At 41.6% G+C, this 19861-nt stretch overlaps 1 protein-coding gene across 3 annotated transcripts in view; it reads left to right on the top strand.

The window, feature by feature from the left end:
- Positions 1-4480: 4480 nt before the first annotated feature.
- Positions 4481-19861, top strand: part of dpysl3 (dihydropyrimidinase like 3) — a 73680-nt gene continuing 58299 nt past the window's right edge. For 2 of the 3 annotated variants that reach the window (XM_074671784.1, XM_074671783.1), the window contains exon 1: positions 4481-4874. In XM_074671784.1, coding sequence (XP_074527885.1) covers positions 4515-4874 — 360 coding nt within the window. In that variant the 5' untranslated portion in view covers positions 4481-4514. Of the gene's footprint in view, positions 4875-17919; positions 18122-19861 lie in introns of those variants that run through there. The other variant, XM_074671785.1, reaches the window with a different exon arrangement.

Raw genomic sequence — 19861 nt, 5'->3', positions numbered from 1 at the left:
ACCCTCCTGCCTAAACCACCCGAAGCTTCCTCCCGGTGATGACAACCTGTTAGACGAGACCTGAGGCTGAGCCCTGTTTGATTCCTCTGCAGCTCAGTGTGGCTGACCTTACGACCTTGGACTCTGAGGGCTTTTTGTCTTTTTATCATCCTCTCTCTGGCACACACACACACTCACACACACTTTGCACTTGGATGGGATGTGACAGAGGAGTCGTCTGTTATTTCTAACCTAGATGATGAAAGTTTGTAGCGAGCCTCGGCCTCACAGAGGAACCAAACATGCCCTATACTGAAGTCAAATGAAGGGATTAAATGTATTAACCTCAAATCGACACATGAAAAGAAATCACAACGTTCAGGCCCATAAATAATGATTATGTGGGATTAAGTACGATAACACAGGAAAAAAGTATTGAACACACTAACTGAGACTCATCTAATACTTAGTGGAGAAGCCTTTGTTTGCGATGACAGCTTCCAGAAGCTTCTTGTATGTTTGAACTAATGGCCCACACTGCTCAGGTGTGATTTTGGCCCATTCCTCTGCACAGATTGTCTTTAAATCTGGAATATTCTTTGGTGCCCTCTGATGAACCCTTTTCTTTAGTTCTTTCCACAAATGTTCAGTTGAATTGAAGTCAGGTGATTGACTAGGCCATTCTAACAGATTGATTTTCTTTTTTTGAAACCATTTGAGAGTCAACTTTCTTCATCCTGGTGGATGGCAGCAGATTCAGATCAAGAGTTTCCCCATACATGGCTCCATTCATTGCTCCATCAGTTATATGAAGTTTGCCAACACCATGAGATGAGAAACAACCCCATGCCATGATGCCTCCACCTCCAAACTTCACTGTTGGTGTAGTGTTTTTTGGCTGATGTGCAGTGCCATTTCTCCTCCAAACATGGTCTGTAGTATGACAGCCCAAAAGTTCAGTTTTGGTCTCATCTGACCAGACAACATTCTCCCAGTATTCTACAGGCTTGTCAAGATGCTGTTTAGCAAACTTTAAACCAGCTTCAACATGCCTTTTCTTGAGGAATGGAGTCTTGTGGGCTGAGCGTCTATAGAGGCCATGGCAGTGGAGTGCATTGCCTATTGTTTTCTCTGTAACAATTGTACCTGCTGCCTCCAAGTCTTTCTGGAGCACTTTCAGGGTGGTCCTTGGCTGGTTGAGTACTCTTCTGACTATCTTTCTGACTCCCTGGTCAGAAATCTTCAAGGAGCTCCTGTGCGTGGCCTGTTGATGGTAAGGTGGTGCTTCTTCCACTTGTGAATAATGGCCCCAACGGTGCTGACTGGAATATTCAGGTGCTTTGATATAAGTCTGTAACCAGTTCCATTCTGATGCTGAGCAACAATCAGGTTGTGAATGTCTTCAGAGAGCTCTTTGCCTTTACCCATCATGAGGTGTGTGGTATTTAACTGCTTGGTGAAAAAACAACCTTTTTTATAGGACCATCAATTTGCTCTAGCCCAGCTGATGTTGGTTTGCACTAATTGGAAGTTCAAGTAATAATTACTGACAGATTTCAGGTGGTATGGTGCATTTCCTTGCCAAAGTATACAGCCTTTCCATGGTGTGTTCAATACTTTTTTCCTGTGTTATCGTACTTAATTCACCATAATCATTATTTATGGACCTGAAAGTTGTGATTTCTTTTCATGTGTGGATTATTTGAGTTAATACCAATGTCTAGTAGAATTTATTTTTAATTGCAGCTTTGGGAATGAATGAAATGAGAAAAAACTTGACGCGTTCAATACTTATTTTCCCCACTGTATTTTTCTAAAAGAAGTCTCCAGCGGAAAAGTTTCTGGAAGAGAATCCTCAAACACCAAACTCAGAGTGACTTCTTTGACCCCTCAAACCAAAACATGCTGATTTATGGCTCTTACATAATCCGTCTGTTTGCTGAGGGACTCCTGCCTCCCCGCATCGCCCTCTCAGTTTGAGACCTGCAGTCCTTCCTCTCCTGCTCGCCTCCTGCTGACGACATCCTGTCTCAATTCTGCTGGCGTCTGTAATCAACGAGCTGGATGTTCCCACTTACGCTCAGCGATGGGGACTTGTTCTGAGTCTAAGTGCTTCTGCTCAGCGGGTGTTTGGACAGAGAGGTGTGGCTGCACGTCAAAGGTCTCAAGTTGTTCTGAAGTGACAGAAAAGTTCAGTTTGCACTTTTAAAACCTGTGCTACCTGTTGGTTCCTCACCTGTGTAGGTGCAGAAAAGCGAGCTGAGACTCTTCTCCACATATTTTTTGCCTCATATTTTCTCATGAACAGTCCGATCTGTGAGGGGAGAAAATTAGTTTGTAGTAACTTAAGTTTTTCTCTGTAATGCAGAGAAACCAGTGAGGCGGTTTCTTTTCAAACTGATTGTCATGAATGTTTGTTCATATGTAACAACAAAGTTTAGGATTAAAAAAACTCCAGCTATCCCTTCAAATGAGCCTGTGCCATCCATCAGTTTATCCACTCATCCATCTTTCTACCCATCCATTTATCCAACAGCTCTTCAGGCCATCTGTCCATCTGTCCATCCATCCATCCATCCATCCATCCATCGGTCCAATCATCCACTTATTCATCCATTCATCTGACAGCTCTTCAGGCCATCTCTCATCCGTCCATCTATCCATCAGTTTTTCTATTCATCTGGCTAAACACCCATCAATCCATTTGTCTGTCCATCCATCATCTGTCAAACATCCATCCATCACTTTTCTTCATCTTTCGTCGATCTGTTCATTCACCTATCTGTTCATCAGTCCATCCTTCAGTTCTTCCACCCATTCATACAACCATCCATGCATCCATCTATCTGTCCAATCATCCATTCATTCATCCATCCATTTGTCTGTCCATCCATCCAGCCATCTGTCATCTACCAATCAATTCACTTTTCACTTCTTTCTTTATCCATCTATTCATCCATCAATCCATCCTACAGTTCTTCCATCCATCCATCCATTCATCCATCCATCCATCCTTTCATCCTTTCATCTTTTCTTTCCATAATTTCTTTCTGCTGCACTTTGTTTCTATCTGCTGTTGGTCCATTAATTTTTCCATCTGATCTGTCATCATTCATCCATTCACGTATCCCTTTGTCTTCCATTCATTCATTCATCCATCCATCTTTCCAATCATCCATCCATCCATCAATCCCCCCATTCATCCATCCATCCATCTATTCATCCATCTATCCATCATCTGCCAATATGTTTACTTATCACTTCTTTCCTCATCCAGTCATCCATCTATTAAATCATCCACCTTTTCATCCATCCATTCGTTCATCCATCCATCCAATCATGCTTTCATCCTTTCTTTCTGCTGCACTTCGTTTCTATCTGTTTTTTGGTCCGGTCATTTTTCCATCTGGTCTGTCATCATTCATCCGTTCACTTATCCCTTTTTTTTCCATCCATCCATCCATCCATCCACTCATCCATCCATGCATCCATCCATCCATCCATTAATCCATCCATCCATCCATCCATCCATCCATCCATCCATCCATTAATCCATCCATCCATCCATCCATCCATCCATCCATAAGTGTTTCAGTGTTCTTTTTTTAAGACTGGCCAGAATGAAGAAGACAGCAGAGTTACGTCGAAACATGTCAAGGTAACCATACCTTTTTGTCTTTAAAAAACAACACTAAAACACTTATGTTTCCAGGAGTACAAGATGAACCTAACCAGTAACATCCATCCATCCATCCATCCATCCATCCATCCATCCATCCATCCATCCCTTAAAAGCTTCACAGCATGTAATGGCTTTTTCTTTCTCTATCTTTTATTTTAAACTACCAAAACAATCAAGGTTTTAAACCTGTCAGATATTTTCCAAACACGTACGACCGTAAGCTCTAAACTATCGTTATACCAGATAATAAACAAGTCCTACCTCAGAGTCTGATACTGACAGTTACTGATGGCATTATAATGTCAGACCTGTATCAAACCAGACTGTAAGGAGAGGACACATGCAGAAATACGATATAAATGTTATGGCAGATGATCTTTTAATATGTAGAGTTTATATGAGCAGAGTAAAACTCACCACTTCGTCCACAGGAGTTCCTGAAAACCAATACTAAAGAAAGTTCCTGACAGAAGCTTTTATTAAGGTTTTTTTCTGTGCATGTTTTGATAAGGTCAGCTAACCTGGGACTTTTTAAATTAAAATCAGAAACTCACAGATTCAGAAGGAAAAATTCCCTCCTTTGAATAAAAACTCTAAATGCCGGTGCATGCACCTGCTTCATGATCCAGCACGGAGCCACCTCAGGCTTTCACTCAGATTCTGAGCCTGTCTGCTCACACACACATACACATACACACACACACACACACACACACACACACACACACACACACACACACACACACACACACACACACACACATACACATACACACACTCTCCCTCACACACACACATAGCACTTCGGCAGTAGTTTCCCAGTCTCCCTCGGTCACTTGTGCAGGGCTCCAGGATGGCAGAGCGCAGGGGAAACCGGGACGAGGTGGAGGACGACCTGCCCATTTATCTGGCCCGGCCCGGCTCGGCGGACCAGGTGCCCCGGCAGAAATACGGCGGCTTGTTCTGCAGCGTGGAGGACGCCTTCGAGAGTAAAACCATAGACTTTGATGCTCTGAGCGTCGGACGGAGGGGCTCCCGCACCCCGAGGAGCGGCAAGCAGGAGACCGGTCAGGAGGCGAGGAGCCCGGGCAGCGAGAGCTTCACGTGCCGCTCTGGTGTGGGGAGTCCTGGAGCGAGGACACGGGGAAGAGGAGGGTCACCTGAGAGCGGGAGCAGAGGGAAAGAAGTGCTGCAAAACCTGGGGGATGAAAAGGTAAGAAGGCTAACTTTTTTTTTTTTTTTTTAACATGAGATGATGCAGCATGAGAGTGACATGGATGAGGAGGGGTTTCTGTGTCACTGAGAGGGTGGGTGGCTTTATTGACAGAGATTCAAAGAGGGATGAAAGAACAATGGAGGCATATAATCTTCTGAAATGGCATGCATCCAACACCTTTACCTGACATCACTCCTCAGATGTCTGTAGTGACTCTTCAGCTGCACCTTCACTCTGTTTGATGAGAGGATTAAATTCAGCTCTGTGCACTGAGGAGCTCAGTTTTTGACTAACCATACAGGTTGGACATGCAACACTTCCACATCGCTTCCAAAATACAACATCAACTAACAGCTGCCACTGAAAACATGCACTGCAGAACAGAAACACCAACATGTCACAGAGTGCATGGATCTATTGGTGTGTCGCCCTGAGTGGAGCAAATTTAATCACCATGCAAACCAAAAAAGCTTTCAGGAAAGATCAGGGCAAATTTTTACATTGTCTGCCAAACTGATGAGGAAATGAGACAGACCAAGTCCTCACAGCCAGCATTCATCAACACTCATTTGGCGTGGATAACTCCAAAAGCTGGAGGAAATTTAGCTAATGTATCACGCGACTCGAACAACAAAGAACAAAAGGACACAGAGTGAGACTGGAAAGCCTCAAGGCTGGATAAATTAAATCTCCTGTCATCTCTACAGGTCCTGGCTGAGGCAGAGTTTCTGACTTAAAGAAACCACAGAGCAGGGAAACAGGTGAAAACACAGGGAGAAATGCAACAAGTGTCAACTACACATTTAACAAGGTGACAGTCTGTTGTTGTGTTTGAGTATTTGAGAGGATCTGGAGAAGTTTGTTTGATGTGACACCTGTGGAGATGGAGGAGGCCTCTGCTTGTGAGGCATGTGCTTTAAACCTTCAAAAATATCATAAAAAATCCTTCAAAATATCATGTTTTTGAAAAGTCCCACAAGTAAAAATTAATCATTAACTGCTAGGGATGCAACAATATCAAAATTTCACGGTATGATATCAAGTTACCTTTTCAAGTAACTTTTAAAGTTCAGTTCAACATCCTGTGTAACAACTGGAAAACAATATTGTTCAGTTGTCTGGTCTCACTTGCTTCTTGGTTTCTCATCTAGAATCTTCTCCGGGTGATGGTTCATCAAGTGGCTCCTCATATTACTTGTATTCCCCGACTTGTAAACAATCGCGGTCTGGCAGTGTCTGCAAACAGACTTTTGCATGTCCGTCGTGTTTTCTCTGCGGTCGTTTTTCTTTACTGCGAACCCAAAATGTGTCCATACCTCTGACTTAAACTTCGCTGGAGGTTCGACTATTTTAAGTTTTCCACTCTGCTCCCCGTCTGTGCTCTCCGCCATTTGTTGCTGCACTACGCAGGGGATCATGGGAGATGTGGTTAACTTCGGCCCATGCAGGGGATCATGGGAGATGTGGATTACTTCTCAGACCGGCCCACATAGTGCCAGCGAAAAACTACAGTAGCCAGAGTATTATTTTGGCATATTATTACGGCATTGTTTTGAGGATTTTGAAACGGGAATACCGCAGTATTTACAATACCGTTACATCCCTATTAACTGCCGGAGGAAATTTTACCAAAAAAATGTGTAATTTTTGTTATTCACAATATTGTGTTTCCATGATGTAGATCAGCACGACTAATAGAGGCCCGAGCCAAGAAAGATCACAGAATTAAATTAGGCAGCGATGACAGGGCACTCACACTACACATTATACCTTTCCTCGTATTATATGGCAATAACTCAAATTTGAAAGCAAATCACTAGAGAGGGCTGCACGGTGGCGCAACCATAGATTGTATAAAACATGGACATGGTGCCAATACAGATTATTTGTAGTCAAGGAGGCCGATAACTGACGTTTGAAGCCGATATAAATTTGCAGTCAAAGTGAAAATATTGGTGTCATAATTTTGAACAATACAAACTCCAACACTTAACTTCATTCAAATGCCTTTAAGGATGAGTTTATTAAACAGCTCCTAGGCTCAGCAGCATGTTTTAAAAAGTTAAATGAAAACTTCAAAAAATAAATAGCTAAAGTTTTCAACAGTAAATAAAGTTTTCCAAAATTTCAGTGTAGCTGCAATAACTGTAATAACTGCACTGCTGATTGGCTGTTTCCCAAGCCATGGCTCTGCTTGTAACCAATCAGATGGTACTGTGGGTGGGACAGTGCTGGGGACTGAGTAGTGACTGCAGACAACAGAGCAGCTGCATCAAGGCTGCAACATCGCAGTTTCAAATTTGTTTCTTATCAGATCGAAAAAAAAAAAAATAGGCAGATGCCGATATGCCTCAAAATGCCAAATATCGGCCCTGAAAATCAGCCTGCCCGATAATCGGTCTATTCCTACTTATGGATACGGACCAAACGAAGCAGTACCACTGGAAACCATGGGGGCAGTGTTGCTGTTACTACCCAATATGAAGCTTTAGTGAGACACGAAGAAGAAATAACAATGAAGGAACTTTCACAATGTATTTAACTGCCTCACTGACCACTGCCTGCTACCACTGTTAACTGCAATACCAACGTAAAGGATGAACTGAAGTATGTGGGCAATGACGATAACATCGTTTGAAACGGACAGATACCTTTTTGTATGTAAACAGAGGGGAAATGGGCCTTCACAGCTGGAAGGTCACTGGTTCGATTCCCAGTTGGCCCGATGGGTCTTTCTGTGTTGAGTTAGCAAGTTCTCCCCGTGGGTTACTCGGCTTCCTCCCACGGTTCAAAAACATGCTCCTCAGGTTAATTGGTCACTAGGTGTGAGTGTGTGTAAGGTGAAAGGTGACCAGTCCAGGGTGTACCCCACCTCTCACCCTAAGACAGCTGGGATAGGCTTCAGCCACCTGCAACCCTGCACAGGATAAGCGCTATGGAAAATAAATTAATGAATCACTAGAGGTGTTATATCGCAATACCTTGACCTATGATAAAATATCCATTCAAGTCTTTATGTCAATATTTTAATCAAATATCGTATTTTGGTGAGTTGGAAGTATAATACATCTTCCACACCTCCACTGTAGTAGATGGCGCCAAAGAGCTACTCTGCTGCTTGTTGCCCATGAATAGTAAAATAATTATAATCTCAAAGTATATTCAAAATATTTTATCCCTAAACTTGTTGATGTGGGTTTTGATGCTGTAAACATCAATGTTTTCTCTCTGTTCTTGGGTCAGTTAGTTTAAAATCATTTGAAGTTTATTTTTTACAGTGTAGTAGACTGTTACACCAAATGACGTTTATCAGTTTTACCAATTGACCACGTCTTTCACCCAATAACATTTTTTCAACATTAATTTAATGTCACAGTAGTTAAAGTGACAAATTGATGCACTTCATGTTTTTATGTTAAGTGTATGTATGAAACACTGCATCTGACTTTCATTATTTCAGACACAATTAAATAGAAAAGAATGTTTTCAATCGAATAGTTACTGTGTAGAATATCGCAATTCGGGATGCACCGATCCAACTTTTCTGGTCCCGATCCTGGTTCCGATACCTGGGCTTTGGGAATCGACATATACCGATCCTGAGCCAATACCAGTGTTAAATAATAACCTGCATGCCCTATTGAGGGAAAAGACAGGGAAATATTAATGTAAAAGACAACAGACAAGTAAATATGGAATTACTGAAGTTAATTTTTATTTAAACTTTTAGTGTTTAAATGTTAAACCATAAAATGCTTCAGAATTTACAGAAATAACTGTTTGATTGTAAAATTTTATACCTTGTCGACTAAATAATAGTTTAACTTTAGTATCAAGTTTGGACCAATCCTTTCCCACTAATACCTGATCCAGCTTTGAGGGGCTGGATCGGTACCTATACCCGATACCAGTGTCAGATTGGTGCATCCATAATCACAATATATCACAATATTATGATATCATGATATTATCGTGACCCAAGTATCATGATGCGTATCATGTCGTAAGATTCTTGCCAATTCTGACCCCGGGTTATGAGTAAGTGGCACCATGGAAAAAATAAGTACAGAATAGTCAAAGTTGCAAAAAGGAGCCAAATGTGTCACCCAAAAATACAATCAGTGATTAAAGAGATAACAACTAAAAAAGTGAAAAAAATAAATGTATAACGAGAAAAATACGTTTCCCTGTAAAATTATCAACTGATGATCAGAAAATGCTGATAATATAAGAATGAGGGCTCAAAATGTTTACTCCAGAGTCTGATAAATGAGCGCTGTACTGAGCAGGAAAGTTGGTAAAAAGTGATGATTCATGTCACCCACCCCCCTCTCTGGCTCTGGCTCTGGCACACACCCCCTCACCCATCCACCAGCACTCAGATACTTCCTCTGAGATTAGGCTGAGAGAGGAAAAACACAGCTATAGAAAATGCAGATGATTACATATTAGTCATTGCTGAGCTGGTCACAGATTAGCTCATAAAAGCCCGACTGGAGCAAATTAGTTTTATGAGAAGCAGGAAACACTTAACGACCTGAAACTACCTGATGTCACTCATCATGTCAGAGATTACGGCCAACTTTATACACAGATGTGTCACTGCTCTGAACTCAGCTGCAGCAGTGACTGTTTACTTCACTGGTGTGATGAATTTATTTGTGTGTACGTCTCTTTCTCCTCGTCAGCACAGAGGAAATGAGGTTTTATAATTGGAGCTGCAGAAATGTCGGACATAAAGAGTCATACTAATTAGAAAAGTCTCAGATAATCACTTCTTTCCTTATGGTTCATTCTTTTCAATCAGGCTGGCTGTACTGTCGATGACGCACGTCCCACTCATTGTTTCTACACCTTACTGTACACACTGCCTGAAATCAGTCCGCTGCTGTTTCTGCTGTGGTGGCAGACGTCTTTATCTCTTTTGATTCATGCTGATTCACTGAAGACCCAGAAAAAATAAAAGTCTGACAGAGCTGTTAGGAAACTTTGAAGGATGTGATTGAATTTTGTTCTGGGAGCTCCCTGCCCTTTCATGTGCCCACGTAGAAAAAATTGACTTTTGGATACCATCCTAAAACATAAGAAAAACCTACAATAAAACTTTCTTTTGTTTACAGAGCACATTGTTAAGATCAGGTGTGGCTAACCTGTGGCTCGTGAACTGCATGTGGCTATTTGCCTTTGATGTGAAGCACTTCGATTCTTTTATATATATATATATATATATATATATATATATATATATATATATATATATATATATATATATATATATATATATATATTTATATAGCGCCCACCATTTTGTGCTTTTATTTCTATTTACTTTGCCGACCAAAAGTCTCAGTAAGAGCAGATTGTCAAAGAACAAGGCTCCACTGCACCTCCCCTTATTCTTCTTCGTCGCCACTATTTTCGAACAAATGCGACATATCAGCTCGTTGGTGTTCATGAGCTCACACTTTGTTCATTCTGATAAAAAAAAAAAATATTCCCACACTGGGACTGTGGCAGGCGGCTTAAGAACCGTATCTTTCGTGCCATCACTCATATTAGCGTGTGTTTCCTCCTTACCCCTCAGGACGCTCGCTTCAGCATTCTCCGTGTTTACGCGCGAGCAGCCCCGTTGCAAAAGATGCCGAAGATCGCATTTTTGACAGATGCTCACTCCGCTATAAATCTGCTTAATCCGCTATAGAACCTAGGCTGGCAAACTTACCGAGGACTTTTTTATTTATCGTTCGGTTAATCGATTTATTGATTATCGTGACAGGCCTATGTATATATAGTTATGTGTAGTGGTGTCGATTAATCTAAAATATGAATATATTGATGCCAAGGGTGGGGTCACCATTGATCGTTACCTGGGTGATGAGCTTGATACTTAAGTTTCAGTTTCTCTTCTCTACATGTGCTCCTATCAATGGCTCATGCGCTTTTAGCTAGCTATCTAGATAGATATCTACATTCACATGTAGTACTCCATACCACGTGTGAATGTAGTATGGAGTAGGCACTGCATTCTGCCTACTGGTTTTGCATGTAGTATGCAGTCAGACTTTTCTGTTGGGTCTGTTTTCTAGTATTCTACTCTGGTTTTCAGTTTCAGAAAATGGGGCTGGATTTTATTTTACCTTAATTGTTAATGCAAAACAAATTCACAATGTTTTAGTTATTTTGTTTATCATGTCATAGCAGAATTATCATATTTGATTTCAAATTCAGGCTGCGGGATGGCGCAACAGGTAGTGCTGCAGCCTCACGGCAACAAGGTCACTGGTGTGATTCCCAGCTTGGCCAGTGGACCTTTCTGTGTGGGCTTTGCATGTTCTCCCCATGCATGCGCGGGTTCTCTCCGGGCACTCTGGCTTTCTCCCACGGCCAAAAAACATGCTCATCAGGTAAATTGCCTTTAGGTTCAGAAAATAAATAAACAATTTTAATCTTAGTTATATCAAAAGATTTTTAATTTTTACAGCTGATGGAGAGAACACTTCTATATAATCAACATATGGTTTAAAGAAGTAAATTAGTGTTATATATGGGCTTTAATGAATTTGTAGAAGTAAACACCTCTTTTAAAACTGGAAGTAATGAGATTTACTTGTGTTTCTTTCGCATCGCTTCACTTCTATCCCACGGACCTAACGTTAGAGTTGTTGTATTGTAGTTATAATGCCGACTCATTCCAGTAGATGGCAGTAACTCAGCAAAACCTGCTGAACTACCATGCATTGTGGGAAACAGTATGTCAGGTAGACTGGTATGTTGCATACTGAGAAATTTTCCTGGATCTCTAGGACATCCAGGGATTTTGGCAGATTTTGCAAGTTTTTGCATACTAGCTACTACAGACTGAATTTCAGCCAAAGTAGTAGGTGCTGTTGGTGAAGTAGGTGGTTTGGAAAACAACTGTTGTTTTTAAAGCTGTATTTGTGAAGTGCATACAGCAGATTTATCTTCAAAATGAGTAAACTTCAACCAAAGCGTAAAAAACCTTTTTCTTAACAATCTCAAATGGTTTCACGTCTGGTGGAGCCTGGGGCTTTCTGTTTGGGTGTTCATCACATCACACTCCTCAACACAGAAGTTTATCTCTGGGCAGTGTGTGATATTCAACTAAATCAATAGTCAGTTGAGAAAATACTAAAGAAACTGCATTTAATGAGGCAAATTTATATAGTGTGTAGTTAAGGCAGAAAAAATCCTAAAATTAATTTTCAAGTAAAGTAATGAAAAAATGAACTGTCTTTTTTTATCAGTGATTCATGGAGTGAACCCACTTCACAGCAGCTTCCTCCTAACAGCTTTTACAGCCTCATACTTTAACAGTTTACATGACTTTCTCCTCTGAGCCTGGACAGCATGCTCTCCCCTTCCTCAGCATGGCAGTCAGCCAGTTCTCCTCCTGCTGGCCTCATTCTGAACTGCAATATTGCAGCTCCTGAGGGACCAGATGATTCAGCAGAAACACACCGGCTGAGGGTGAGGCTTTTTGCTTTGTCTGGAAACTTTCTGAAGAGATCAGACTGACAACCGAGCCAGGACATGCTTACTGGTGACAAACTGATGTGAACAGGTTTGAGTGGAGGAGCTTCCTGTTTTCCATGTCTGACAGTCAGACGTCTCTTTTTCAGTCTGCTTTATGTGAAAAACTTTCACTGATATTTTGAAGCTGTCACACTCTTTTACATTTATTGATGCCATTGAAACATTAAGTGTAATGTGTATAGATTTTATTGGCTTCCTCCTGTCTGGAGAGCTCGTTAGTGCAATCAGCTGTAATGGAGCAAAAAGAAGGGGAGTGGTCAGCCAGATGTCCATGAGTGCTGGTTTGGGGAAACCCCCCATCCCCCTCTTTGTTTTCCTGCAGGGTGGAGCTCTGCATACACCCAAACAGGAGATATACATCATCTTATATGCTCTCACTGAATGTGGCTTTGACATTTCAGCTTTGTATCAGACAGATTGTGTTTGATACTGAAGTTTTAGGATGAAACATCTTTGTTAAACACTCTACAGAGGAATTATGGGAAAGTGTGACTCAGTGGGCTTGGTGCCTGAGGATATCTGGTGATTTGCTTTATCTTTTTCCTTTACTTCCTTTACTTACTAGAAATGATGAAACTTTAGGAGCAACTCTGTAATTCTTTGCAGATTTTGCACTTAACTGAACCCAAAAACTTCATCAGCCATGGATTAAATCTTGTAAACATGACTGTGAAGGAAACCCATGAGTTTTCATCTCTTCTTCTGGGGTCACCGAGGTGCTTAGTGAGCTGGTACACCATTAAAGACCTGACACAGAGTTTTCTGCATCCCTGATCCGTCTCAGCCCCGTCTGTCTCTCACTGTCAGCTGCTTGATGTGGACTGCAGAGGTAGCAGGCCTGAAAACTTCAGCTGTGTTGTTGATGCGTTTCTCACAGGCAGGCCAGCGAATGCTGAGGTAATGCTAAACACCGACTCACTGCCATGAAAGGACATGTCAGCATGAAGGTGCTGTGAGGCTGGAGGAGGAAAAAAGCAATCAGTGGGTGCTGAAGTTATTGATATTTTAACATCTTACTATAAAGGATTGTAAAGAATATTAATGATGAGAACAGATACTTAAAAGATAAAACATCCAAAAAGGTCTACCGGAGTTTACATGTAAGAAGTCAAACAGCATTAGCAAATAGGGATCCAGGTATTAGTGGATCAGTATCGGTGGAAAGAGGCTGATCCAGGCAACCAGCTTTCCCCCTTTTCTTTTTCACCGGTGCTCTTAGATACTTGATCAGGTATGCTACCTCTGATGCGCTTTCTTTGTTTTTTGCTGAATTACTGGTCTACAGAGTAAAAAATATTACATCCATCCATCCATGCTGCTTATCCAGGGTCGGGTCACAGGGGCAGCAGCCTAAGCAGGGAAGCCCAGACTTCCCTCTCCCTAGCTACTTTGTCCAGCTCTTCTCGGGGGGATCCTGAGACGTTCCCAGGCCGGCCAAGAGATATAGTCTCCCCAGCATGTCCTGGGTCTGCCCCGGGGTTTCCTCCCGGTGGGACGTGCCCTGTGCACCTCACCAGGGAGGCGTCCGGGAGGCATCCTCTTCAGATTTTTTTACTTACGACTTTTACTTTTTACAGACTTTTTTACTTTTTTTACTTTTTTAACTTAAAATTGTGTATATATCTTTATTCTACTTCGTTCAAAGTTGTTTTTTTTAATATTGTAATTATTACTATTTTCTCTACTACTTAAGTTCTATTTTTTCTACTTTTTTAATATTTAGTGTTTTTCTCTGTTTTTCTATTCACAACAATTGTACAAAGAGAGTGCAGCTTGAACCGAAGTCAAATTCCTTGTATTCTGGAAACACATGGCGAATAAAGCTCATTCTGATTCTGATTCTGATTCTGAGATGCTCGAGCCACCTCATCTGGCTCCTCTCAACCTGTTTCCTGTAACAACATCTCAGTGGTAGAAGAATCAAAATGGGAGAAGGGATGGCTGCAGGCTATGAAAATTTCCATTTGTAACTGTACTAAGTCGACTTAATTTAAGATTCTTCACCGAATCTTAATAACTCCGGCCTTTAAAAAAATGGATGCCAAGGTCTCCCCTCTTTGTTTTTAATGTAAAACTGATATTGGTAGTTTCATTCATTGTTTTTGGGACTTGGATCCAATGTGCCTTCTCCTTTGATTTCCTGATTGCTATATTGTGAATGCAAATCACAAGAGACTATTTAATTTATTGACTTTTGCTGCCAGAAAGAACATTTTGCTTTTCTGGATCAAAGACTCCACCCCCTATTATAGACTCTATTATAGACAACATCCTGAATGAATATATCTCTTGTTTATTGCACTCCTCACTGGGCAGTTTCTATCAGCTCTGGACGCCATATTTAAAACACATTGGACCTCAGCTCTCGTCATCCACTCTATTAAGTTTCCCTTAATGTAAGCCTGTTACCTCGCTCATAAGAGCAACCTTTGTCCAGCTTTTTTGTTTTTTATTAATTCCTGTTGTAATGTGCCTACTGCTGTATCCATGATCACTATTGTTTAGCTGTTTGAATCTGTGTGAATGATGCCTGAGCTCTGTTCTTGCTGTTTTATGTTTATAAAGAAAAAATTAGGCATATTTAAAAAAAAAGAAAAACAAAATTACTCTTTAAAATTTTAAGCTAGTAGATCTTGATCTTTCTTAAAAACAGTGATGACAGCACATTTGATTTTCCATATGATGGCTGTAGTATAAAAACATGATAACGTGCTCATAGACACACCCTGAGTCACGTGTCTCCTCATTATGTCTGCGTTAGTCCAGAGGAGCAGGGGGAGGAAATGACTGGTGATCCACTTTGGGTTTCAAACAATAGAGACACATGACTAGATGGGCTAATGCAGTGAAGTGTATGGGTGTGTGTGTGTGTGTGTGTGTGTGTGTGTGTGTGTGTGAGTGTAATTATGTGTGAGTGGACACGTGGGGTGTGTATTGTGGTGGGCCGGCCCTGTGACAGCTGCCACACCATTTCACCCCTCCTCTGTTCAGGAAAACAAAACACCCAAATCTGGAGGCAGAAGCTGATGAAACCATTTAAAAGAAAGTGACCCTGAATTTTAAAGATCATAATCTGTGGGGGTTAATGAGACCTGTTTTCTTCCTTCCTATTGGCTGTGGTGCCACACATTTCCTCTAATCAATGAATCATTACCAGCTCACCATATTGATCTGTTGTCCCCTAAAGCGACTTTAAGTGCTGATACACCAGCAGAGAAAAAGATTTTTTTCTGTGAGTTAAAATATTGACCATTGGTCTGTAATTATTGGGTGTTTTCACATGAGGTCATCAACTTAAGCTCGCTCATGTTGGAGGCACTCTCACAGCAGAATGGAATTGAGCTTGCAGGTAAATAGGATTGTTGTTGCTCATAAGTAGTAAGTTATTGCTGCGTTTTGACAAAAAAACTATTATTCTTTGAAGTGTCCAATCACTTTTCGGCTCTACCTCCTGACATGTTTTATAATCCCTGAAAAAATATACAAGAACAGCAGCTGTAAATCATCGTTAAACGTGACGTAAAGCCTTGTTTTTAACCTCTTGTGACTACTGAAAAAAAAAAATTCAGAAAAAAGAGGACTTGAATACAAGGCAGCCCAAATTATATCTCCAAGTCATCACAGCAGTTGGATGTAGGAAACATTTCTACAAACTTTATTTATTTATTTTTTTTAAGTTTGTCCACAGCCCATCGGCATTGACTGGGGAGATGGATTTTTTTTTTTTACCTATACTGCAGCCAGCCACCAGGGGGAGCAGTTTTTATGACGACCTTACTTCAAGCTGAGCAAGATGACATCTTTTTTTTTTTTTTGGTTTATACAGTCTATGGGACTAACAGCTGTCAGTCATCATCAGCCATATTGACTATGACTCTGACTTTGAGTATCCTTTTTAACAGTCACATGAGCTCAGTTGTGTCTCTGTTTGGACAATTAGACAACCCTAATATCTTCTAAGCCGTTGAGTCAGGCTTCATTTTTCTAAAGCGGATGTTGCCCCTTGGACCCAGGTCTCGTTCTCAGTGGTCTGTGTGCTTGTCAAGGTAGGGTTTCTGGTGTGACACTGGTTTATGTCTCGATAATACAGTCTGAGCCAGGGGCGGCGTTACGGGTGGGCCCAAAGGTCCCAGGCCCAGCCTAAAAGGAACATGGTAAAATTTTGTCTGCATGTTTGTTTCATTAGCGCGAGATGCCCTGTCTTTGTTAAATGAGACATGTTTTTTAGCCTGCTGGAAAAAAAGTTATAAAACATTTAGCTGCATGTGGAGGGATCAGAATATAATTTTGGGAAAGGCCGAAGCTTTTTATTCATTTTATTTAACCATGATTAATGCCCTTGTTCTTACAGCTTTCAATGCAAAAATGCAAATTGGAGGCTAATAGTAACCAAATCTGCTTTAAAACCAGACATTGTAACAGTACAATACTGTCAGTCATTTTTATTAAAGATGCTATGAGGAGGATCTGTTTTAACTGCACTCTGCACACTGTCCTAAATTACTTTTGTGTTTGTTTTGGAATTAAATGGGGATCAGATCGAAACAATTTTTTTTGTTCAAGACAACTTTTTAGTGTTTACAACGTGCCTAGGTAAGGTGTTTATCAGTACAGTTACGCAGAGCTATGGTTTGAAACGTGGCAACAAGCAAACCTGTAGCAGCCGGCTTTATGTTAGCAACATCAGGCTAACGTGACAACAAGTAAACACTGTCAGTTTGTTTGTAGTTTAGTAGCTATCTGTATTTAGCACAGCTAGCAGCCCGGTGCTCTAAGACATGTCTGTAATGTAGAACGTTAGTGAATCCTGGTTATGTCCTGACAGTCATCTACCAATCAGAGCTAACGTAACCTTGCTCTTCATGTTATTGATAGACTCTCAAGTTTGAACAGACCACTGCAGAATAACTGCTGACTGTGGGTTGGAGTCAACATTAGCACAAACAGATTAGCCCCTGTGCTATAGTATGATACAGCCCAAGCTAACGGCTAGTTAGCCTTTAGCTCGTGCTGTATCACTCTCCTGTGTATCTTTCTTCTGCTCTTCTGTCCTTTTTTCCGACAGTTAGGCTCCAGTGTCCACCATCATTAAAAAAGTAATTACAGAAATCGTTTTCAGCAGAGAAAAACACAGATCTCTCTTCTCTCTACTAAACTTCGTCAGCCAGCGTGGCGTTGTCATAGAAACCGATCCGTTCCTTCCCTGATGAGTTCAACCACAGATAATTTAGACATAAGAATGAAGGGACTTGTGTGTTTAAACCCCTCTTTAATGGCATTTTAAACCACCTTTCTGAGTTTAATGACTTTACTTTGAGGCTAAATATCGCGTATCAGTCAGGAGTTGTTCATATGTGCCATAAATTAGCAAGATATCATGTAGCAGACGTTAGCCCAGAGGCTGTATGCTGGAAACAGTCCGCCCCACAGCTCCCTCTGGTGGACACAGTGCGTCACCGCTCGGTCTGAAGGAGGGAGGGGCCGCTGACTGAAGCTCAGACGCTCCTGTAGCTCTCTGAGCCACTTTACATCGCACTGACAGAGCGGCCACCATTCCCTGAAGCTCCCATCCGACTGAGGGCCGCTGCAGCATCCGCACTGAGGGAATACCGTTGTTCAGAGCTTGGCTTTAAGGTGGAACCGGACGAAAGATGTCTTATCAAGGAAAGAAGAACATCCCAAAGATCACAGTGAGTAGAGGGAGTTATTCACGCTTCGCTGGTTGGGGGAAGTTTTGGTTGCGAATGCGCTGCTTTGCTTCTGCGGAGATTTATCACAAACCTGAATCCTGGACGACTCAGTGCTGGGGGTTTGTCCTCCTTTTGTCACATTTTTTAGCGATGGTAAAAAGAAAAATCCGCACTGTGAAGAGGGAGAGGCATGACTGGGTGCCATAGTGACAGGCGAGCGGAGAGATGAGGCGTTTTCTTAAAGGTGTCCTGCATCTTCTTTGTTGAGGGATCCATGCATGCTGCGAGCCGGCTCGCCCATAAAAACCTCAGCTTCAGCAGGGACATGTGCTGTCTGCGGTGCAGGGATGTGGATTTAATTTACATTTTGATCTGATTTTATTGCATTTTAACACAAAACTGCATAAATACGATTGTATAAGCAATCAAATCCAGGATGTACACCTTTAAATCTTGCAGAGAATGAAGGGAGATGAGATTTTTCTGAGGTCATGATCTGATTAAATCATGTTTGAGGTATTTTGGCATGAATGTGTTTGTCTATTTGTCTTCTAAGGAGAGGGGGTGGGGGCTTTCAGGCCTTATTGATCTCTGATATTGGAGCCTAATGTAAAGTGATTTAGTCTCATTTTCAGGCAGCTTCTTCCTCTTAATACACATTATCTCAAGTGTATCAGAAAAAATCTTGTATCTAATAGTTGAAAATAAAGAAATCAAAAGAGAATCATCTTAAATAAATTGCAGGAATACATATATTAGATTTTTATTCCCCCAGAGGGTGTATTTTTGTGATTTCTAGGTGTAACTGTGTGTCCTGCAGTCTGCAGACATGCACCCTTGCTCATGTTGCAGGCTGCTGCAGAGCAGAGTGAGAGAAGAGGAGGAAAAAAAAAAGAGGTGGGGGGAAACACACGCCCATTTCTGAGGCGCTGTGATAAGCCGGCCTTGTAATGTGGTGCTTGTAGCCAGGCCTGCATCACAGGAGGAGGAAAAACCCGACTCTAGGAGCATCTGAAGGGTGGAGGTTGAATATGGGGCAGGTTGTTGGTGGTGGTGTGTGTTACAATTGCAGAGAAAGCTCACTCCCACTCCCCTCCTCATCCTTTGCATGTGTGTGTATGTGTGTGTGTGTGTGTGTGTGTGTGTGTGTGTGAAATGCCTGCCTCCAGTGCTCATTGTTGCAGCTCAGGCTGCAGTCAGGGGTGTGTTTCTGGGCTTTGTCCTGTCTCCTCAGCTGATATCCCTCCAAGAGGGTGCTTTTGGGGGGCAGCTGGGGTGGTTTCAGCTTATAGTGGTCTCGTATTCTTCCTATGAGCTCTATCTCCTGGTGTCTTTAAGTAGGGCATGGCTCCATAATGTGCTAAAGTAGGCCAGGGTTTATATTATCAAAACAGAATATTTGATTTAACCAACCCCCAATAGAGAGGAAGGATGTATCCTCTTAAGCTTTCTTGTATCCTTGAATTATTAGGTGTTACACTCATCCTCTCTCATGTCGATAAGATCAGTCCTCTGTCTCATTAGTGAGATAAATTACAAAGTGGAAAATCAGAATCATGAGTGAGCTTTCTGTAGTGATGACCTCAAGATAAGTGCTCTCTGGTTACAGAAGCACAAAGTAGAAAGTTTCTCTCTGTGTCCTTGACCAGCAGCAGAGATAAGGTAACCTTACATCACTGAGAACCAGAGGATGTAGCTCCTGTGACATAACATCCTGATCTGTGGGAACTGTGAAAGCTT

The sequence above is a fragment of the Halichoeres trimaculatus genome, unplaced genomic scaffold (assembly GCF_033239565.1).
Source record: "Halichoeres trimaculatus isolate MK-OKI-2021-1 unplaced genomic scaffold, fHalTri1.1 fHalTri1_scaffold_6, whole genome shotgun sequence".
NCBI lineage: Eukaryota > Metazoa > Chordata > Actinopteri > Labriformes > Labridae > Halichoeres > Halichoeres trimaculatus.
The sequence above is the reverse complement of the archived record's forward strand: the minus strand, read 5'-3'. Positions and strand labels throughout refer to the sequence as shown.